Raw genomic sequence first — 25076 nt, forward strand, 5'->3', positions numbered from 1 at the left:
GCCACAAAAACTCAGAGTCCTAAAGGTGCACTCGTCTTCCAGGCTGCATCCTTGAGATATCAAAAAGCGGCCAGTCATGAGGTCCTGAGAGTGGGTCCCATTCCTGTGAAGAGCCGAAGTTAGAGTGTAACTCCAGGTCAGGGTCTTCAAAAGAATCCCCCACACCCTGAAAAGGGAAAAAAAATAGATATCAAAGATGGAAATAGAGCTGTTTCCAAAGATGCAAGCAAAGGAGTCGTTGGTTAGTGCCATCTCAACTTTGCTTCGCCTCCATCTCAGGAAGGTGGCATCCATCACTGAGGACCCCCATTACCCAGATCATGCCCACTCCTCATTGCTACCATCAGGAAGGAGGTATTGGAGCTTAAGGCACATACTCAACGATTCAGGAACAGCTTCTTCTCCTCTGCCATTAGATTTCTGAATGTGCATTGAAACCCTGAACATTACCTCACTATTTTTTGCACTATATACTTAATTTAGCAATTTTATGTGTATAATTACGGTAATTCAGTTTTTATTAATATGTATTGCAATCTAATACCATCGCAGAAACAACAAATTTCATGATATATTCCAATTAAATTAAATTGGATTCTGAAAAATTAACTTGTTAGAATTAACAACTAAACAAAAGGCATAACAACCATTTCTGAAGCCACTGGCTATTTCATTGGGAAATGCAGCACTGCATCAATTTAGGCTTGTATTGGTGTTACCTCAGGTCAGAAAATTGGCCCAAATTCCTTGGCTTGGCAAAGGTGGGTATTATTATTTATTTGATTAAATTCAAACACCTTCAATTTCTGTAATGAATGGTAATAGAAATAAATAATGTCAACACTTTCGAAACAAATTGCTCTTTGCCTATTAGCCTGTTCTAACTTACAACTCCACTCCTTCTGACTCCTACACCCCAACATCCATGAAATATTTAATAACATAATTATCAAGCTTTTCCCTGTACCTAATTATGTACCTAATAAAGTGGTCCTTGAATATATGTTCAAAGTTCAAAATACATTTATTATTAAAGTATGTATGCAGCATACAACCCTGAGATTCCCCTTCCCACAGACAGCCACAAAAGAAAGAAGCACTATAGAAACAGAGAAAAACTACAGCACAATACAGGCCCTTCAACCCACAAAGTTGTGCCGAATATGTCCTTACCTTAGAAATTACAAGGCTTACCCATAGCCCTCTATTTTTCTAAGCTCACTGTACCTATCCAAAAGTCTCTTAAAAGACCCTATCGTATCTGCCTCCACCACTGTTGCCGGCAGCCCATTCCATGCACTCACCACTCTCTGAGTAAAAAACTTACCCCTGACATCTCCTCTGTACCTACTCCCCAGCACCTTAAACCTGTGTCCTCTTGTAGCAACCATTTCAGCCCTGGGAAAAAGCCTCTGACTATCCACACAATCAATGCCTCTTATCATCTTATACACCTCTATCACGTCACCTCTTATCCTCCGTCGCTCCAAGGAGAAAAGGTCGAGTTTACTCAATGTGTTTTCATAAAGCATGCTCCCCAATCCAGGCAATATCCATGTAAATCTCTGCACCCTTTCTATGGTTTCCACATCTTTCCTGTACTGAGGCAACCAGAACTGAGCACAGTACTCCAAGTGGGATCTGACCGGGATCCTATATAGCTGCAGCATTACCTCTCCGCTCCTAAATTCAATTCCATGATTGATGAAGGCCAATACATTGTACATCTTTTTAACTACACAGTCAACCCTCACAGCTGCTTTGAGTGTCCTGTGGACTCGGACCCCAAGATCCCTCTGAACCTCCACACTGCCAAGAGTCTTACCATTAATACTATATTCTGCCATCATACTTGACCTATCAAAATGAACCACTTCACACTTAATCTGGGTTGAACACCATCTGCCATTTCTCAGCCCAGTTTTGCATCCTATTAATGTCCCGCTGTAACTTCTGACAGCCCTCCACACTATCCACAACACCTCCAACCTTTGTGTTGTCAGCAAACTTACTAACCCATTCCTCCACTTCCTCATCCAGGTCATTTATAAAAATCACGATGAGTAGGGGTCCCAGAACAGATCCCTGAGGCACTACACTGGTGACCAACCTTCATGCAGAATATGACCTGTCGACAGCCAGTCTTTGCTTTCTGTGGGCAAGCCAGTTCTGGATCCACAAAGCAATGTCCCCTTGGATCCCAAGCCTCCTTACTTTCTCAATAAGCCTTGCATGGGGTACCTTATCTGATGCCTTACTGAAATCCACTGCTCTTCCTTCATCAATGTGTTTAGTCACATCCTCAAAAAATTCAATCAGGTTCGTAAGGCATGACCTGTCCTTGACAAAACCATGGAATCAATTTAAAGAAAACACCAAACGCCCAATGCACAAAAAAGAACAAATCACGCAAACAGCAAAAAACACAACATATAAAACATCACACCGCAGAATCATTGAAACACCCTAGAAATATTCAGTTTAATTCAATTTAGTGTTGTGCTTTTCATTGACTGCAAGCCACAAAGCCAGTCTGCCGGAATCAAAATTGCACAAAACAGCAATAAAAAAGGGCTCAACCAGAACCACATATAGCATGAATGCAGAGTCCAATCCACAAATCACATTAATTAAACCTTGTCCGAGACCCAAAACTCCAGCACATCCTCTGGCAGCTTTGAGCGAGAGGGAGAGAAAGCCAAGTCAAACACTGGCACTTTCCTCCAGGTGTAGCAAACAAGAGCAAGAGTGAGAGATCAGTTAAAAGCAGGTACCTTCCTCTGCAGCAGTGAGTGAGAGGGAGAGAGAAACCTGTCAAACACAGGCAGAAGGTGCTGAACTCCTTCTCACCATGTTGATTTCCATCGGGGTTACGCTTTAATTGGTGAGAAATGGAATCTCATGCCTTGTCTCCAGGCTTCTTGGCTTCCAGGCTGCACACTCCACTTGAAACCTCCCCGACCTCCCTTGGAGACATCAAAATGCCAGATCAATCAATAATCCCAAAAACACACCATCAAAATGTAAGTGACAGGTTCCAATTGCATGCAGTTTAGTAGCAGAATCATATTTGGAAGATGAAGAACTAGGGTGGCACCTTTTGGCATGTGGTTCATTGGTGCAATCTTCTTCAGATGATGTTCATGTTCTTCTGCTGCTGTTGCCCACCCACCTCAAGGTTCAACTTGCTGTACATTCAGAGATGCTCTTCCACACACCACTGTTGTAACAGGCAGCTGTTTGAGTTACTGTTGCTGTCTGTCAAATTGAACAATCTGGCCATTCTCCTCAGAACTCTCTCATTAACAAGGCATTTTCTCCCACAGAACAGCCATCACTAGATTTTTTTTTGTTTTTTTTTGTCACATTCTCTGTAAACACTAGACTGATGTGCAGGAAAACACCAGATCGATAGTTTCTGGGATACCCTTGACCACATTTACATTCTTTAATGTATTGAGTTGTTGTCACATGACTGGTTGATTAGATATTTGCATTAATGAGCTGGTGTACAAGAGTACGTAATGAAGTGGCCACTGAGTGTTGTTTCATTCATATAAAATATAAAAGCTTAAGTAGTTTTAAGTGTTTTAATTTAAGTATTTTTGCAGTGAATTCTTCAGTTACTTCTGATTTTATATAAAAATACAACACAAAATAAGGATTATAACAAAAGATGCAGTGAAACATAATATTAATGAGAAAAGTGGAATTATATGTTAGGAGAGAGAGGATATAAGAGATGGATATATTTCTGTATATGTGCATGTATATTTTCTTAAAAGAATTTACCATTAGTATCACCACAGAAAATCAAATGCAATATCAGAAACTCTCTAAATCCTTTACTTGCAGATTACAAATGGCCACGGAGCAGCTAAACTGACTAGAGACCAGTTGACTAAGAGTTTCGATGACATTAACTCACTGGTTGGGAGTTCAATCTATGTCACTGCAAGTGTTATTACACATACAGGTGAGTGTTTCTCTTAATGCATTTTAAAAAACAATGTCATAATGTTTATGTTCTGTTATAACAGCATTATAGATCTTGTAGTTTTTAATTTTATTGCTGGTTATACATATATTAGATATCTTTGACATTAAATAATGTGGTTGGGTCTCCCCTCATGTTATCAGCTTAAGCTAGTCAGAATCATCTAGATAAGTAAAAGATTTAAATGAGTGAGTGATACACATGGCTACTCGCATTTGTGCTGTATAGGAGTATTTGTATAGCAGATGGATAAAGTCCAATTTCCATTCATTGTAACCTATTAAACTGTTCACATTCTCAAGTCTAGATTGTGAGATATTTCTTGTTGGAACAGTTCAGGAACTTTAGATTTTCTCTTTTGTCCTGGCAAAAGAGACACCAGAGATCTATCAAAATATTTAATGGAATTACATAATTAATGTGTGTACAACATTAAACTATTAAATAATCCTACTTCCAAGGTACAACCTCTACTGTCTTCAGGTATGAAAATGGCAGGTTCATAAAAATGAGATAATCTGAAATGAGCACTGAAATACAGCTTGTTCACAGTTAATGAAGATTTGAAATTCCTAAAAGACTAATTATTATGTCAAGGTTTGTTTGCAGGAAGTACAGTATCTATAAGGTTGCAATGAATCAAAACCAGACTGCACTCATTCTGACAAACTGAAATGTGTAAATTGAAATATACAAACCATTTTTGAATGGTCATTGGTGCCCCCTTTTATATAACTTGTTTAGTTAACCTTCTCGTAGCTTGGAACAGTCGGGGCGAAGAGCCTGTTTCCATGCTGTATGACTCTACAACTTTTTCTCAGTAACCAATCAAAAATGCTGTTAGGTGTTACTGTTCTTCATGAATCTTCGTTTAAAATTTAATTTGCAACTGAGTTTAACAGCCTTATTGTAACAAATATATCTTTAGTTAAGCAATAAATTAAATTCAATACTTTCTTGGTAGGCAAATTTTAAGTAAATAGCAGAAGAATAAATAGCTAGAAGAGTTCAGCAGATAGCATCACTGGAGACAAAGGGATGGCTGATAATTCCAAACCCTGTATCAGGTTTATTAAGTAAATATTTATTAACTGAGTCAAGCTGGATATCAGCCACTGCTTTATTGATGCTGGTCTAACTCTGGAATCAGGACCTGATTAAGGTCTTGGATCGAAACTTCAACACTTTGTTCCTTACCATAGATGTTGCCTAACCTGCTGAGTTTCTCCAGTATTTTGTATGTGTTACTTTGGATTTTCAGCATCAGCAGGAAGGCTTGTGTTCATAATTAGGCGAGCATTGATAAAGGAATAGCTGATATACAGCTCCCCCAGTGAATAACAAATAGAGTTAAATGGCATAAATGTACTGTAAATTACAAATTCAATAAGTCATGCAATAAAATGAATAATGTGGTAGTGTTCATGGGTTCATGGACAGTTCAGAAATCTGGTAACAGAAGGGAAGAAACTATTCCTGAATAGCTGAGTGTGGGTCTTTAGGCTCCTATACCTCTTCTCCAACTGTAGTAATGAGAATGAAGCCTGTGGTTAATAATGGAAACTGCCTTCTTGAGGCACCACCTCTTCACAACCTTCACTCCATAGGACATGATAGTTCTGAAAGGCAGCATAGTAGCATCTTCTCAAGAGTATTTGCTGAATAAAAAGGCATAGTATAACTGTTTTATGATTTTTATGTTGTGAATTGTACTCTTTAAATCTGTATTTTTTTTTCTCTTTGTGGAACCTGCTCATCAGAAGCCAGCCATGCTGTCATTATCTACACATGAATGAGAGGGCATCTCTTATGATGATAGGATAAGCGAGCTAGGGTTTTTCTCTTTGGAGCAAAGGAGGATGAGAGGAGACTTGATAGAGGTGTACAGGAGAATAAGAGGCATAGAGCAAGGAGTGGACAGCCAGGTACTTTTTCCCAGGGCAGAAATGACTAATACAATGGGGCATAATTTTAAGGTGATTGGAGAACATTAGAGGGAGAATGTTAGAGATACATTTCTTATACATAAAGTAGTGGGTGTATGGAACACCATGCCAGGTTTGGTGGGAGAGCCTGATACATTAGGGACAGTTAAGAATCTCTTAGATTGGTAAACGAATGAAAGAACAATGGAGAGCTCTGTGGAATGGGAGGGTTGGATTGATCTTAGAGTAAACTAAAAGGTCGACACAACATTGTGCTATACTGTTTAATGTCCTATATTCTATTAAAATTCTAAAATCCACTCTGGACCCCATACTAAAACTTGCACACTCATCATGGACTGTGAGGAATAATGATAAGTCTTGTAGAGCATTCTGACGCTTAGAAAAGTTGTCCCTTGTTACTGGTCCAGATGCAGAACTACAGTGTTTAGACCTACAGAAGCAAAACAGCAGAGATTCTGTAAATAAAGTGGAAGTAGTAGAAATGCTTAGTTGATCAGGTGGAATCAGTGACAAATGGAACTGTGATGAGAGACCTAGCGATCATGGTTAGGACCCAATTGCAGGAGTATCTGAGACTAGAATTGAGACAGGATACAAGGTTGAAACGAGAACAGGGTTTGAAACTAGCTGCTAGAGGAGAATTCAAAATTGATAATTAAGCACCAAGCCTCAGTACAGGTACTCTTCAAATATTAAAAGCCTGGCACCAAAACATGGCTGCCAATTAGCAGGGAGGACCTGAATCTTTAAAGGGGCCACACCAGCTATACAAATTCTGGAGAGCTGGAGCATCTAAACCCCAGAAGTTGACATGGTCGGGTGCATATTGTAACAGGACTCGCTCCCCAGTGTCTGACTCCTGATGACCCTGGCTGTTCGAAAAGGCAATGATGGTAGCCATGGATGAGAGCTGGATCCAAGATGCCGGATCAGCGCCATCCTTCGGGTCAAAATCCTTCCCAGTCCACGAGAAACTGCCAAACACCACAAACAGTTCATGAATCCAGAACTCTTTTTACAGTGAAGACCTGTTCCTCATCGACAAACCTGGGTGGCAGTTGGACTAAAGGACTGGTGCCTAAAGGTTTTAATTTGGAAATGTGAAAAATGAGATTGACCTCAAGGATCTTGGGGAGCTGCAATGTGGAAGGCACTGGGTTTACTTTCTTGAGAACATTGAAGGGTCCAATGAACCTGGGTACCAATTTCCTAGACTCCACCTGCAACAGCAAATCCTGAGTAGACAGTCAGACCCGTTGCCAAGGCTGTAAAGCTGACCTATGTTTTTTCTTGCGGTTAGCTTTCATTTGAGCCTTTCTTGGTAGAGACCAACGAAATCTCCCTTGCCTAGTCTACTTTTCCTTGCAGCGTTGGATGAGATCTCTGGCCTTAGGAGCCCCAAACTTGGCCTGCTGCTCAGTTCCGAGTGGTGGGGAGTACCAAAATTGATATTCAAACAGGGACTTCACATGTGCAGAATGCTGTATCTCCAATCAGAACGCCCTCCAAAAACATGACACAAGTTATAGACCCTGATCTGACACAATATTCACCAGAAATCAGTGGATCCTGTAGATTGCCCTGTAGTACAATCTCATCATCTCTGCTGCTGACGGTAGTTTGTCCAACACAATGAATTTGCAGGCTTTCGAAATCCGACCTGCAATTATCATGATGATGGTCTTCCCCTTGGAAGGTGGAGACTCCTGACTAAGTCCATGGACATGTGAGCCCATGGTCTGTGTAGAACAGGTCGAAGGTGAAAGAACCCTTGAGGTTGGTTATGGGTTCCCTTGTTCCAGATGCATACATCGCATGGCAGCACATATTGTCAGACCTCTTTAGCAGCTCCTGGGCACCAGTATCTCCTCTTAATGAACTTGAAGGGTTTTGGCAACTTCTGGATGAGTAGTCATTCTAGATATGTGTCCCTATTGAAGTACCTCAGACCTGACAGAACTTGAAACAGACAACCTGGAGGTCATTCTTGGGAATCTCTCCTTCTACCTGGGCTTTGTGAACATGTGTTGATTTGCCAGCAAATATAAGCCAGGGTTTGTGGTCTGTCCATACAATAAAAGGGTTCTTGGCCCCCTTAAGCCAGTGCCAACTTGACTGCGAGCAACTCTCTATTTCCCTTCTCACAGTTCACCTCTGTCAGGGATAGCCACTTGAAGAAAAATACACACAGTTGCAGCTTATTGTACAAAGTTGTCCATTGAGACAACACTGTACTGACTCTGGCATCTGAGGCATTCTCCTCCATGATGGAAGGAAGAAGGGAAGGTCCAGGTTAGGTGAAATCAAAATACGAGCTGTTGTGAAGCACTGTTTAAGTTCTGCAAATGCAGAGTCTGCTTCGGTAGTCCAAACAAAAGGGCCTGCAGATCTCTTATTGCTGTCAACAGAGCCACCACTGTGCAGAAGTTCTTGATGAACTTTCTGTCAAAGTTGGCAAATCCCAGGAATCATTGGATTTGTTTCACATTGGAAGGTTGTGGCCAATCAAAAACATTCCCTCTTGCAAAGACTTGACCATGTAATGATTTTTCCTTGCTTCCAGTTCATAGAAGGGTTATGCTCGAAGATCAGGGATATGTGAGAATAATCAATGATATGGAAACAAATGTTCTCCACATGTTTCCCTATCCTCATTTTCAAAACCAATATCTGCCGCAGGATCTGCCTAGACCCAAGAGGACGTCCAGGACAGTTGTGGGCATAGGCTGACTCAACTCTTGTGTGGTATGTTGAGCCAACAGGCAGACCCCAAGTCCAGGAAGTTATCAGCTGCCCCAAATTTCACAGAGGCATTCACCTCTCACTGGGTCTTCCCCAGGAGATCCCTGTCTTCAGCATGACACCAGAATCAGTGGAGTTGGGAGTATTGGCTGCTACCTTCACTATCCTCCTGACACAGGACAGTCTTAACTGTCTTAGATGGTTGCAGGTTCAGACTTTTGGCACGCAGGTGACCTGCTTTCCTGCAGTAATAGCAGCAACCTTGACTCCGATACCAGGACTTCTCATTGGTGGAGAGTCTTTTGCAGCCAATTTGACAATAGATAATAGATAATAGGTGCAGGAGTAGGCCATTTGGCCCTTTGAGCCAACACTGCCATTCAATGTGATCATGGCTGATCATCCATAATCAGTACCCTGTTCCTGCCTTTTCCCCATATCTCTTGACTCTGCTGTCTTTAAGAACTCTATCTAACTCTTTTTTGAAATCACCCAGAGATTTGGCCTCCACTGCCTTCTGAGCAGAGCATTCTGTAGATCCACAACTCTCTGGGTGAAGAAGTTTTTCCTCAACTCTGTTCTAAATGGCCTACCCCTTATTCTTAAACTGTGGCCTCTGGTTCTGGACTCCCCTAACATCGGGAATATGCTTCCTGCCTCTAGCGTGTCCAATCCCTTAATAATCTTCTATGTTTCAATCAGATCCCCTCTCATCCTTGTAAATTCCAGTGTATACAAGCCCAGTCGCTCCAATCTTTCAACATATGACAGTCCCGCCATCCTGGGAATTAACCTCTTGAGGCTATGCTGCACTCCATCAATAGCAAGAATGTCCTTCCTCAAATTTGGAGACCAAAACTGAACACAATACCCCAGGTGTGGTCTCACCAGCGCCCTGTACAACTACAGAAGGACCTCTTTGCTCCTATATTCAACTCCCCTTGTTATGAAGGCCAACATGCCATTAGCTTTCTTCATTGCCTGCGGTACCTGCATGCTTACTTTCAGTGACTGATGAACAAGGACACCCAGATCTCATTGTACTTCCCCTTTTCCTAACTTGACACCATTCAGATAGTAATCTGCCTTCCTGTTCTTGCCACCAAAGTGGACAACCTCACATTCATCCACATTAAACTGCACCTGCCATGCCTCTGCCCACTCACCCAACCTGTTCATGTCACCCTGCATTCTCCTAATATCCTCCCCATACTTCATACTGCCATCCAGCTTTGTGTCATCTGCAAATTTGCTAATGTTACTTTTAATCCCATCATCTAAATTATTAATGTATATTGTAAATAGCTGCAGTGCCAGCACCAAGCCTTGCAGTACCCCACTAGTCACTGCCTGCCATTCTGAAAAGGACCCATTAATCCCTACTCTTTCTTTCCTCTCTGCCAACCAATTTTCTATCCATGTCACTACCCTACCCCCAATAACATGTGCTCTAGCTTTGCCCACTAATCTCCTATGTGGGACCTTATCAAAGGATTTCTGAAAGTCGAGGTACACTACATCCACTGGCTCTCCCTTGTCCATCTTCATAATTACATCCTCAAAAAATTCCAGAAGATTAGTCAAGCATGATTTACACTTCGTAAATCCATGCTGACTTGAACCGTTCCTGTTACGGCTATCCAAATGTGCCGCTATTTCATCTTTTATAATTGACTCCAGCATCTTCCCCACCACTGATGTCAGGCTAACTGGTCTATAATTCCATGTTTTCTCTCTCCCTCCTTTTTTAAAAAGTGGGATAACATTAGCTTCCCTCCAATCCTCAGGAACCATATAACCATATAACCAGATAACAATCACAGCACAGAAACAGGCCATCTTGGCCCTCCTAGTCCGTGCCGAACCCTTAATCTCACCTAGTCCCACCTACCCGCACTCAGCCCATAACCCTCCACTCCTTTCCTGTCCATATACCTATCCAATTTTACCTTAAATGACACAACTGAACTGGCCTCTACTTCTTCTACAGGAAGCTCATTCCACACAGCTATCACTCTTTGAGTAAAGAAATACCCCCTCGTGTTTCCCTTAAACTTCTGCCCCCTAACTCTCAAATCATGTCCTCTAGTTTGAATCTCCCCTACTCTCAATGGAAACAGCCTGTTCACGTCAACTCTATCTATCCCTCTCAAAATTTTAAATACCTCGATCAAATCCCCCCTCAACCTTCTACGCTCCAATGAATAGAGACCTAATTTGTTCAACCTTTCTCTGTAACTTAATTGCTGAAACCCAGGTAACATCCTAGTAAATCGTCTCTGCACTCTCTCTAATTTATTGATATCTTTCCTATAATTCGGTGACCAGAACTGCACACAATATTCCAAATTTGGCCTTACCAATGCCTTGTACAACTTTAGCATTACATCCCAACTTCTGTACTCAATGCTTTGATTTATAAAGGCCAGCGTTCCAAAAGCCCTCTTCACCACCCTATCTACATGAGACTCCACTTTCAGGGAACTATGCACAGTTATTCCTAGATCTCTCTGTTCCTCTGCATTCCTCAATGCCCTACCATTTACTCTGTATGTTCTATTTGGATTATTCCTGCCAAAATGTAGAACCTCACACTTCTCAGCATTAAACTCCATCTGCCAACATTCAGCCCATTCTTCTAACCGGCATAAATCTCCCTGCAAGCTTTGAAAATCCACCTCATTATCCACAACACCTCCTACCTTAGTATCATCGGCATACTTACTAATCCAATTTACCACCCCATCATCCAGATCATTTATGTATATTACAAACAACATTGGGCCCAAAACAGATCCCTGAGGCACCCCGCTAGTCACCGGCCTCCATCCCGATAAACAATTATCCACCACTACTCTCTGGCATCTCCCATCTAGCCACTGTTGAATCCATTTTATTACTCCAGCATTAATACCTAACGACTGAACCTTCTTAACTAACCTTCCATGTGGAACTTTGTCAAAGGCTTTGCTGAAGTCCATATAGACTACATCCACTGCCTTACCCTCGTCAACATTCCTCGTAACTTCTTCAAAAAATTCAATAAGATTCAATTCAGGAACTGATCCTGAATCTATAGAACATTGGAAAATGATTACCAATGTGTCCATGATTTCTAGAGCAACCTCATTAAGTACCCTGGGATGCAGACCATCAGGCCCAGGGCATTTATCAGCCTTCAGTCCCATCAGTCTACCCAACACCATTTTCTGCCTAATGTGTATTTCCTTCAGTTCCTCCATTACCCTAGGTCCTCTGGCCTCTATTACATCTGGGAGATTGTCTGTGTCTTCCCCAGTAAAGACAAATCCAAAGTACCTGTTCAACTTGTCTGCCATTTCCTTGTACCCCATAATAAATTCACCCATTTCTACCTTCAAGGACCCAATTTTGGTCTTAACTAATTTTTTCCTCTTCACATACCGAAAGAAGCTTTTACTATCCTCCTTTATATTCTTGGCTAGCTTACCTTTGTACCTCATCTTTTCTCCCAGTATTGCATTTTTAGTTATCTTCTGTTGCTCTTTAAAAGTTTCCCAATCCTCTGACTTCCCACTCATCTTTGATATGTTATACTTCTCTTCTATTTTTATACTGTCCTTGACTTGCCTCATCAGTCAATTTACATTGGTTTGGCAGGATTTTGTGCAGATGGGCTGATCATTGTCCAGGGTTGGGAGGTGGAACTGTAATGCATTGAGGCTGGGCTTGGGCTATCCCTCCTTGACCACCTGAGGTAGTTCCACTTTCACTCCACCAGGCAATTAATGAGGCAGATGGACTGAACAATCAGAGCCTCTATGTCCTCTACCAACATCCTTTAATTTGCAACAGATCCATGGCAGTACAGAGTAGTTAGCCTTCTCATTCCACACATGCTCCTCAGCCAAAGTCCAAACTTAATAGCATAGTCATTTGCTAATCAACTAAGCTGATGTAGCTTCATCAGATGATCTGAGGCTCTGTTAGCTCTGGAAGGATGATGGAACACTCTCTTCAAGGCGTTCATGAATTCTTCCAAATCAGAGCTGACCTCTGGCCGACATTCCCAACGCATGATGGCTCAAGCCTGGGCTTTCCTGGTCAGGTGAGAGATCATGAAGGTTACTTTTCCGCACACCACAGGGATTCAGGATGGCTGGAGTTTAAACATCAATGAACACTGAGTGATGAGGTTTGGCAAGAGCCCAGGTCACTACTGAATCTCTCTGGGATCAGGAGATTGACTGACTCCGCAGAGTGATCAACAGCATCACCTGAATGATTTTGGCTTCCTCCTAATGACAGTTGGTGCATGGCAGTCTAGTGGTGTTGTACCTCCCAGCTCTGTATTGAAATTTTCTCACTGTGGCTGACCACAGCTGATGAGAGGCTCCAATACCCTGCTCAATCCATGTTAGGCTCAATCGTACTGTGACGAGAGACCTAGGCGAGGATATTTAGCAGACAAGTGCTGGAGTATCCAAAACTCAAATTGACACACAATGCAAGGCTGAAATGAGGATAGGGTTCTAAACTAGATGCTGGAGGAGAATCCAAAGCAGAGCTGACGACGGAGGACTGAACCTCAGTTAAGGTGCTCTTTAAATATTGAAATTCTGGTGCCAAAATATGGTCGCCAGTTAGCGGTGTGAGCCTGAGTCTTTAAAGGAGCCAAGTCAACTATCCATATTATGGAGAATCAATTCATTTAAATCCGGAAGCTGCTGCAGTCGGGTGCATATCATATCGGGAACATTTTAAAATAATTTAATCTAACTGCTCATCTCACAGAGTGTTGGGACCTCTTTTAGAAATTCTGGAACAGAGTGAACTGCACCAATATTGTCATTGAAAATATTCATCAGAATTTCCAGCACCTTTATGTGAGAATCAATGCCCCACAGGAATAATGGAGCACATCATGTCTTCTTAATGCTTTCAATCTGGGGTACAGATTATTATTAATGCAAAATATTCCATTGAATCTAGGCATTATTTTGCAAAGGCTTCCATAAGCAAATTAAAATATATGTATTCTTATGCTGCTATTGCAATTCTAGCAAGCCCAGAACGTATTTCCTCGACATATGCAGTTGTGTAAAATATCTCTCATATTATTTTATATGTTTTTCATTTCTCTTTTTCCATCACAGGCACTGACCTTGTGGAAGCAGAAAAAACTGGTATAAAAATAGTTGTCAGCCCATATACAATCTTGTTCACCAAAACGTCTAAGTATTACAAGCCTGGGATGCCCTTTGAAATGATGGTACAGTTGTTCCCATTTTCTTCATCTCACTCTCTGCCCTTTCTATAACTTCATGGTACATCTTTGCTCAATCATTCTCTTGTTCTTTGTTACCCAAGGTCTACGTAACTAATCCTGATGGCTCCCCTGCCAATAATGTTCCTGTGAAGGTGGATGATGTCAGTTCGAAAACTCATGCTGATGGAATTGCTAAATTGACTATAAATACACAAGGAGAGCCAAATATCTTACGAAAACAAGTAAGAAATAAGCTATTTCATATGCATTCATAGAATGAAATAACAAAGTGCAGGTCTTTTTCCTGTTGTGCTTGAGCTGGCTCTTTCAATTATTACCACTCCCTTTTCACTGCAGTCCTTTCCTTTCCTTCAAATATTTATCCAATTTCCTTTCGAAAGTTACTGTTGAAATGGCTTCCACCTTCCTTGCAAGCTGTATATTCCAGATCATAACTGTATTCTCCACCAGTATTTTCTCCAACTGTATTTTCCACTAGTTATGTTACACATCTGTTCTTTGTTTATTGGCACTCCTCGCTGATAACTCTTACTTTGTTAAAATTTATCTGATTTAGAAAATCCCTGTTATATCTTCTACTGATGTTCTCTTCAGACAAAGCAAACTGTAGTGAAACTGAACAGCCAATTTTCACAATAACTTAAAAGAGCATAATTATTTCAAATTAGCATGTATTTGAATGAGTTACTTACATAATATTATTAAACACTTTTCAGGTGTATTTGGGTTCCCATACATGGAACAATAAAGCAACCATTTATATTTTATTGTTTGTAACAATATATTTGGAATTCAAAACTACGTACCTGTGAGGTACAGTAGACCATTTTCAAAAACACAAATGCACACCACCACAAACTGTAACTCACACAAAATGCTGGTGGAACACAGCAGGCTAGGCAGCATCTATAGGAGAAGCACTATCGACATTTCGGGCCGAGACCCTTCGTCAGGACTAACTGAAAGGAAAGATAGTAAGAGATTTGAAAGTAGTGGGGGGAGGGGAAATGCAAAATGATAGGAGTAGACCGGAGGGGGTGGGATGAAGCTAAGAGCTCGAAAGGTGATTGGCAAAAGTGATACAGAGCTGCAGAAGGGAAAGGATCATGGGACAGGAGGCCTCAGGAGAAAGAAAGGAGTGGGGGGAGCACCAGAGGGAGATGGAGAACAGGCAAATAGCTAAATAGGGATGGGGTAAGAAGGGGAGGAGGGGCATTAACGGAAGTTAGAGAAGTCAATGTTCATGCCATCAGGTTGGATGCTACCCAACCAGTATATAAGGTGTTGTTCCTCCAACCTGAGTTTGGATTCATTTTGACAATAGAGGAGGCCATGGATAGACATATCAGAATGGGAATGGGATGTGGAATTAAAATGTATGGCCACTGGGAGATCCAAACTGTAACTTCTTGGTTTGGCATACCTCTCAGTATCAAGCCAGAGAATTAACCCTGGTTCAATGAGATGTGCAGAAGGGCACCTCAGGAACAGTTAAAAACTTGAACTAGTGAAGCTACAATAGATGACTACGTGTGTGTTAAACTCTTTAGGGCAGTATCTGCAGTTGTGGTAACCAGCAAAAATTGCTGACAATCAACAATGATAAGCAGACTTCAATGTTTTGAAGTTCTGTGATCCTACCATATCTAGTTATAAATGATTAACAGCTAACAGGTTCTAAAATCCCCACTTGCAGTAAAATCATTTATCAGAGACTAGTTATTGATTTCAGCCAATACAATAGGAAGAGAAACATCATAGGTTTCAATTCAAGTTCACATTCAAGTTTACTTATCATTCAACCATACATGAATATAGCCAAATAAAAGTGTTCCTCTGGGCAAGATGCAAAACTCATTACTAACAGCACACAGCACATTGCACATATAGCACATAGCACACATATAGGGTTATGTGGATGATTTTGGCAAATGGATCACCTTTGTGAGACAATAGAAGTGGGGGTCTGTATTGCTTCCTGGATCAGCAGGAAATCATGGTGCTGCCATCAGGCATACTGCTTTACAGAGTGAGGTTGTCTCTGGTGTTGCCCTTTAGCATACTGCTATAGACATAAGACTATGGGGTATTGCTCTCTAGCCTACAGCTGTACACTACAAGGCTACATGACTTAGATGTTTTTCCTTCTAGCTTGCTTAGAACAATACCAAATATAGAAACATTGATCAAACTATATCCATTAGAATCAACCATAAAGAGGGTGCGTGTAGTGATTGTAAGCAAAGTCATTGCTCTCCCAAGGGACGGCTTCCCATGTCATGTAAATAAAGTCTCCTAACAAATACCTGGGTCTGAGTCTTGTGTGGAAAAAGAAACTCCCTAACAGCTTACAATAACAGAAAAACATACAGTCAAAAAAACAAATAATATAGCCTGCTCCCGAGTTCCATGCCCTGTAGATAGATGGTGCATGGAATGTTATCCAATATAACCATATAACTATATAACAATTACAGCACGGAAACAGGCCATTTCGGCCCTTCTGGTCAGTGCTGAACGCTTACTCTCACCTAGTCCCACTGACTTGTACTCAGTCCATAACCCTCCATTCCTTTCCTGTCCATATACCCATTCAATTTTTTTTAAATGACAATATTGAACCTGCCTCTACTACTTCTATTGGAAGCTCGTTCCACACAGCTACCACTCTTTGAGTAAAGAAGTTCCCCCTTGTGTTACCCCTAAACCTTTGCCCCTTAGCTCTCAACTCATGTCCTCTTGTTTGAATCTCCCCTAATAATGGAAAAAAGCCTATCCACGTCAACTCTATCTAACCCCTCATAATTTTAAATACCTCTATCAAGTTCCCCCTCAACCTTCTATGGTCCAAAGAATAAAGACCTAACTTGTTCAACTTTTCTCTGTAACTTAGGTGCTGAAACCCAGGTAACATTCTAGTAAATCTCCTCTGTACTCTCTCTACTTTGTTGACATCTTTCCTATAGTTCAGTGACCAGAACTGTACACAATACTCCAAATTTGGCCTCACCAATGCCTTGTACAATTTTAACATTACATTCCAACTCCTATACTCAAAGCTTGATTTATAAAAGCCAGCATACCAAAAGCTTTCTTCACCACCCAATCCACATTCATGGTCCTGGTCCAGTTTGTTCTTCCACAAAACAAACTCTGGAGAGCAGCACGGAGTGAACACTAGAAGCAGCACTGATGGGACTAGCCCGTCCCCAACCCAGTACAGATTCTAGCAAACCCATAGAGGTCTCTTTTCTCTCTTGTACTGCTTAAGTGTCTATTCCCCTGGACAGCTACAAAAGACAGCCTCTGGGGCATGAGACCCTAGTCTGTGCTATAACTGAGGCAATGCAGCTCCCCCATATCCAGTCTTGCTAATGAACCAGTTCAGTTTTCTACATTGCCAATGTCCAACAGGGTCTTTCAATCACAAAAAAATGGCCAAGACAATCATTCACTCCACTTGTTTGACCATGCACCGCTTTGGCACAACAACAGTATGTTACAAGTCCAGGCAATAACACAACAACAGTATACAATAAGTCCAGCTCCTCCACTACCAAGCAGCTCTCTGATGGAGTAGACCCGTACTACATAATTTTCTTAATATTCAGTAGCATCTTGATATTGTAAAAAAGACATAAAGGACAAACAATTACAACTTTGGTTGCTCCCACTGTCCACCAACTGATGAATTAGTAAATGAATTAAGAAACTTAACGTTTCATTTACTAATTCACTTTATAAAATGAAGTATACTGCATTTTTAAGGTGGTGGAAGATCAACATGTGCTCAGCAGTTGGAATTTACTTCTCCCCTTTGTCTTTCTGCTTACAGGTTTTAACAGAAGTTCCTGATACTCCCAGCAATCGACAGGCATCTGCATGGATAACTGCAGAGCCTTATAGGACACAACATGGTTCAATAAACTACTTGCACATTAGTATTCCAACAACAGATTTAAGTCCAGGTGAAGATTTATTGGTTAGTCTGTACCCCCGAAATGACAATCCACAAGTCCAGGAACAAATAAAATACTTCACCTACTTGGTATGTTTTCTGCACACTTGTCATACCTTACATTGGTATTCATTTTGTGAAAGTAGCAGCAAGTATTTATAAACGTAAATTAAAGTAATAAGATAGTTATTAATTTTTTTTAAATCTCCATTGAGTCTAGAAGGTATTTGGAAAACCCTTGTATTATAAGCTAAATTTTATGGAAGGAATGAATGGTGAAGTGTTTTAATCTGTTGATGAATTGTTATTCATTTTCACACCTTTTGGTGCATCGGGTGTTTTTTTTCTTATTTCCAGAGTATTTGTTTTTTTTTTGTGAAGTTGAGTTGCTAACTCAATGCTCAACCCTGAACAGGTGGGAAGTATGCAAGGAGCCGGCCAGATTAGAACCCTAGACCAGTAAATTCCAGTACTGATGCCACTACACCACTGGCTGGCTACTTTGGTGAAGTATGAGGCCAGAATTGGGGGATGTGTGGATGTTTTAGAGGTTCAGAGAACAAGAGAATATTGCAGAGATTGTGATGGATTGCGATCATGAAAATAAGAATTGAAAAACAAAATAAATCAGTGTTTTGTTTAGCTGGGTTCCATTATAAGTTAGTATATGTTGGTTCATATTGGTTGATGAATTTTAGATTGCTTCACTATTATGAAAATTAAGGAAAACTTCAGTCAAGATAGAACTACCAAAATGCAACACAGTAAAGTCACTCCAACAATAATGTAATCTGACCACATAATGCATTCCTAGATTAACCATGGGATAAATGCTGCCTGCATTCCCAGATAGCAAAGGCAAAGGTAAGTATTTTAGTTAATTAATTATCAGAGATAAGACTCTCTAAAATACTGAGGACCAAGGTCTTCTGCAATGCAAACTAAGCTTTCATGAACAATTGTGAACAAGTGTGTACTGTATATGTTGCTTTGCAATCTTACCATCATTATGCAAGTTACAGAGGCTGTAGACTGAGGGGGAAGGGTGTGTGGAGAGAGGGAGTAGGTGTGGGATAGGTGGGAAGTACCATGATAGTTGTGAAAACCTGCTCCGGTCCCACCAAACCCGTGAGATTGAGATGGCTCTCCCACCCAGTTTGTGTGGATGCTGTGTAATTTGCTAACCTCTTACAAATTAGTGCCAAGAAATAACAGACAGCACACAGCATATGATTAAAGGATTATATTCATGAATCTTAACTAAAGAGTTAGTAAAGAAAAAAATGAAAAAAACAAGAAGGACTGGTTATAATTAAACAGTACAATGTGCACCAGTTGGAGTTTAATTCACAGATCTGCAGTCGATCTCATTGTCCGACTGAGGATCTAAAAGACCCAGCTCACATTCCAAAGCATCTGTTATCTCTAACCATAACCCATACACTGCTTCTACAGAAAGACCATTATGTTAGCAATGAAACCTTTCCCAGGGTGTTATGGTTGGAAGAGTACGGACAGGGGATGGATAATGAAGAAGCAGAGGGCTGAGGAAGGTGACTGTTGAAAATAATGCTGCTGAATATTGTTGCAGCAGTCTTTCATCATAAGATGGAATGTGTAGTCTGCCTCATAATTGTTTAGTCTCACACTAGAGTTAGTAGGGGAAAATGTGAATTCCAAAGTTTTTGTGAATTACATTAAGAATTTTCAAAGGTGTTCAAATGAATGGTATCAATATGAAGATGCAAGAGACTGCCTTCCAGATAAAGTACTTTGACCTGAGTCATTGAATTTCCATAAATGCTACCTGATCCACTGAGGTATTGTGTGTACCTCAGATGGACTGATAAATCCTATCCAACTGTGTCCCAGCTAAATGCTGGGAAGCTCACTATCTATGCTGTGCTGACCTATGTACCCAAAATCCTGTAACATATTCTGATAATATTCCTACTCTTTGGCAATCTATCTCTTAGTTTTGTTGTTACGATTGAGGCACACATTGCCAGTCATAGAGTTAGAAAGGATAGGTAGGTAAGGATGAAATACCAATCACCCATGATCTAACTCAGCTGCAGAACTGGTTCAAGGGGTTTCATGACTACCTCTAATGCCAACTTTAAATTTGGTTTCAATTTTTCAGTTGAAATTCCTTGGGCAAGAAGCTACAGGAGGTGTGGATACAGCCTAGCTCATGAAAACAAGTCTCCCATTTTTGGGCTCTATCTGCACCTCTTCCTGCATCAGCTGTATCAGTAGAGGACCCAGTATAATCAAAGATCCCACACATCCCTGGACATTCTCTCTTCTTTTCTCAACCATTGGCAGAGAGTACAAAAGCCTGAAATTGTGTACTACTAGTCACAGGGGCAGCTTCTATCCCACTGTTGAATGATTGCCTTTGTCAGGGAACATAGAGGAGGCTTCAGCCAGAAGTGGAGCAGTAGAGACCATTGAGCAATAAACAACACTTTGGAATGTGAACTAACAAGCCATAAGGAGTCACACAAACAAGAGAAAACAGAAACTAAACACAACAGTCAACAAGGTAAAGGTTAGGGAGAGTCAAGGTGAGGAGCAACTGGTTAAGGATGATTGGTTCAATGAGGGAACAAGGACTGTAGCTGAACACTGGGAGTAAATAGGCTGCAGGTGCTGAGTCTGGAATGAGTGGCAGGTAAATTCTATTAGCTGGGTGGAGGTTGAGAGGTACCAGTATGTGCAGGCCTGAATGGACAAAACTCCTCACGCTGTCCCCTGATGGGTCAGGACAATCTGGATGGCTCCGGTGGAACGCATCAATGAATGGTGGATTCAAGATGTAACTGGATGACACCCAAGACCTCTCCTGTCCACTTCTCTGTCGACTAGGTAATGCACAGTCTGTCCACGGTGAACTACTGTACATGATGGAGAACAAGGTTCATGTCTCAGCAGCTAACAGGAGCATGGGAAGGGCAATGAACTGGGTCATCTTGGAGAACTGGTCCAGCACTGTCACGGTCACTGTGTCCCCATTGGAGATGGCAAAACCATGATTAAATCCATGATGATGAGCAACCAAGGGCATCCAGGGACTGGTAAGGACAACAGGAATCCAGAGGCCTGCTGTTTGGAAAAATTGCCTGGGTACGCTGAGAGCTGGCAGCAATGAACTGACGTAAATTCAGGGGATACTTGTGTGGAATTCTGCATAGATATGTTCCAATGAGACAGGGAAGTTACGGTAGGGTAGAAAAACCATGGTGTACAAGGGCTGTAATAAATCTAGTCAAGAAGAAAAGAAAAGCTTACAAAAGATTATGAGAACTAGTTAATATTAGAGATCTAGATGATTATAAGGCTAACAGGAAGGAGCTTAAGAAGGAAATTAGGAGAGCCAGAAGGGTCCATGAGAAGGCCTTGGTGGGTAGGATTAAGGAAAACCCCACGACATTCTACAAGTATATGAAGAGCAAGAGGATAAGACATGAAAGAATAGGACCTATCAATTGTGACAGTGGGAAAGGGTGTATGGAACTGGCGGAAATTGCAGAGGTACTTAATGAATACTTTCCTTCAGTATTCACTATGGAAAAGGATCTTGGTGATTGTAGTGATGACTTGCAGTGGACTGAAAAGCTTGAGCATGTAGATATTAAGATAGAGGATGTGCTGGAGCTTTGGGAAAGCATCAAGTTGGATAAGTTGCTGGGACCAGATGTAATGTACCCCAGACTACTGTGGGAGATGAGGGAGGAGATTACTGAGCATCTGGCATGATCTTTGCATCATCAATGGAGACAGGAGAGGTTCCAGAAGATTGGAGGGTTGCGGATGTTGTTCATTTATTCAGGAAAGGAAGTAGAAATACCCCAGGAAATTATAGACCAGTGAGTCTTACTGCAGTGGTTGGTAAGTTAGAAACATAGAAACATAGAAAACCTACAGCACAATACAGCCCCCTTCAGCCCACAAAGTTGTGCCAAACATGTCCCTACCTTAGAAATTACTAGGCTTACCTATAGCCCTCTACTTTACTAAGTTCCATGTACCGATCTAAAAGTCTCTTAAAAGATCATATCGTATCCGCCTCCACCATCGTTGCCGGCAACCCATTCCACACACTCACCACTCTATGAGTAAAAAACTTACCCCTGACATCTCCTCTGTACCTACTCTCCAGCACCTTAAACCTTTGTCCTCTTGTGGCAATCATTTCAGCCCTAGGAAAAAGCCACTTATGATCTGCGTGATCAATGCCTCTCATAATCTTATACACCTCTATGAGGTCAACTCTCATCCTCCTTCTCTCCAAGGAGAAAAGGCCAAGTTCACTCACCCTATTCTCATAAGGCATTCTCCCCACCAGGCCACATCCTTGTAAATCTCCTCTGCACCCTTCCTATGGCTTCCACATCCTTCCTGTAGTGAGGCAACCAGAAATGAGCACAGCGCTCCAAGTGGGGTCTGGCCAGGGTCTTATATAGCTGCAACATTACCTCTCGGCTCTTAAATTAAATTCCGTGATTAATGAAGGCCAATACACCGTACGCCTTCTTAACCACTGAGTCAACCTGCGCAGCTGCTTTGAGTGTCCTATGGACTCAGACCCCAAGATCCCTCTGCTCCTCCACACTGCCAAGAGTCTTACCATTAATACAATGTTCTGCCATCATATTTGACCTACCAAAAAGAACCACTTCACACTTAGCTGGGTTGAACTCCATCTGCCACTTCTCAGCCCAGTTTTGCATCCTATTAATGTCCCACTGTAACCTCTGACAGTCCTCCACATTATCCACAACACCTCCAACTTTTGTGTCATCAGCACTCTTACTAACCCATCCCTCCACTTCCTCATCCAGGTCATTTATAAAATTTACCAAGAGTAAGGGTCCCAGAACAGATCCCTGAGGCACTCCACTGCTAACCGACTTCCATGCAGAATATGACCTGTCTACAGCCACTCTTTGCTTTCTGTGGGCAAGCCAGTTCTGGATCCACAAAGCAATGTCCCCTTGGATCCCATGCCTCCTTACTTTCTCAATAAGCCTTGCATGGGGTACCTTATCAAATGCCTTGCTAAAATCTATATACACTACATCTACTGCTCTTCCTTCATCAATGTGTTTAGTCACATCCTTAAAAAATTCAATCAGGCTTATAAGGCATGACCTGTCCTTGACAAAGCCATGCTGACTACTCCTAATCATATTATATCTCTCAAGTGTTCATAAATCCTGCCTCTCGGGATCTTCTCCATCAGCTTACCAACCACTGAGCTAAGACTCACTGGTTTATAATTTCCTGGGGTTTCGCTACTCCCTTTCTTGAATAAAGGAACAACATCCGCAACCCTCCAATCCTCCGGAACCACTCCCGTCCCAATTGATGATGCAATGATCATCACCAGAGGATCAGCAATCTCCTCCCTTACCCCCGCCTGGGGTACATCACATCCGGTCCTGGCGACTTATCCAACTTGATGCTTTCCATAAGCTCCAGCACATCCTCTTTCTTAATATCTACATGCTCAAGCTTTACAGTCTGCTGCAAGTCATCACTACAATCACCAAGATCCTTTTCCAGAGTGAATACAGAAGTAGAGTATTCATTAAGTACCTCTGCTATTTCCTCCGGTTCCATACACCTTTTCCCACTGTCACACTTGATAGGTCCTATTCTTTCACATCTTATCTGTTTGCTATTCACATACTTGTAGAATGCCTTGGGGTTTTCCTTAATCGTGCCTGCCAAGGACTTCTCATGGCCCCTTCTGGATTTCCTAATTTCTTTTTTAAGCTCCTTCCTATTAGCCTTATAACCTTCTAGATCTCTAACATTGCCAAGCTCTCTGAACCTTTGTAAGTTTTTCTTTTCTACTTGAATAGATTTATTACAGCCTTTGTACACCACGATTCCTGTACCCTATCATAATTTCCCTGTCTCATTGGACATACCTATACAGAACTCCACACAAATATCCCCACATTTGCCACATTTCTTCCATACTTTTCCCTGAGAATATCTGTTTCCAATTTAAGCCTCCAATTTCCTGCCTGATAGCCTCATAATTCCCCTTACTCTAATTAAATGCTTTTCTAACTGAGATAGCTGTTCCTATCTCTCTCCAATGTTATTGTACAGGAGACAGAATTATGATCACTATCTCCCACTGAGAGATCTGACACCTGACCAGGTTCATTTCCCAACACCAAATCAAGTACAGCCTCTCCTCTTGTAGGCTTATCTACATATTGTGTCAAGAAACCTTCCTGAACACACCTAACAAACTTCACCCCATCTAAACCCCTTGCCCTAGGGAGATGCCAATCGAAATTTGGGAAATTAAAATCTCCCATCATGACAACTCTGTTATTACTACACCTTTCCAGGATCTGTTTCCCTATCTGCTCCTTGATATCCCTGTTACTATTGGGCAGCCTATAAAAAACACCCAGTAAAGTTATTGATATCTTCCTGTTCCTAAGCTCCACCCACAGAGATTCCATAGACAATCCCTCCATGACGTCCACCTTTTCTGCAGCTGCGACACTATCTCTGATCAACAGTGCCATGACCCCACCTCTTCTGCCTCACCCTCCATCCTTTCTGATATCTAAAACCCAGCACTTGAAGTAACTGTTCCTGTCCCTGAGCCATCCAAGTCTTTGTAGTGGCCACCACATCATAGCTCCCAGTACTGATCCACGCTCTAAGCACATCCACTTTGTTTACAACACTCCTTGCGTTAAAACAGACACATCTCAAACCTTCAGTCTGAGCGCATCACTTCTCTATCACCTGCGTATCTTCCCTTTCACATTGTCTACAAGCTTTCTCTAATTGTGAGCCAACCTCCTCTTCCCCAGTCTCTTCAGTTTGGTTCCCACACACCAACAATTCTAGTTAAAACTTTCCCCAGTAGCCTTAGCAAACCTCTTTGACAGGATATTGATCCCTCTGGGATTCATGCAACCCATCCATTTTGTACAGGTCACAAGTTGATGGAGAAGATCCTTACAGGCAGGATTTATGAACATTTGGAGAGGTATAATATGATTAGGAATAGTCAACATGGCTTTGTCAAGGGCAGGTTGTGCCTTACAAGCCTGACTGAATGTTTTGAGGATGAGCCTAAACACATGGATGAAGGAAGAGCTGTTGCTATAGTGTATA

The 25076-nt window shown here is 41.5% G+C and overlaps 1 protein-coding gene across 1 annotated transcript in view; it reads left to right on the forward strand.

Annotated features, from left to right (window-relative positions):
• The window catches only part of LOC132406560 (complement C3-like), a 277413-nt gene that overhangs the window by 49976 nt on the left and 202361 nt on the right, over positions 1 to 25076 (forward strand). Inside the window, exons 9-12 of the mRNA XM_059992384.1 lie at positions 3856 to 3976; positions 13824 to 13939; positions 14038 to 14178; positions 17793 to 18005. Coding sequence (XP_059848367.1) covers positions 3856 to 3976; positions 13824 to 13939; positions 14038 to 14178; positions 17793 to 18005 — 591 coding nt within the window. The remainder of the gene's footprint in view (positions 1 to 3855; positions 3977 to 13823; positions 13940 to 14037; positions 14179 to 17792; positions 18006 to 25076) is intronic.

The sequence above is a fragment of the Hypanus sabinus genome, chromosome 16 (assembly GCF_030144855.1).
Source record: "Hypanus sabinus isolate sHypSab1 chromosome 16, sHypSab1.hap1, whole genome shotgun sequence".
Classification (NCBI taxonomy): domain Eukaryota; kingdom Metazoa; phylum Chordata; class Chondrichthyes; order Myliobatiformes; family Dasyatidae; genus Hypanus; species Hypanus sabinus.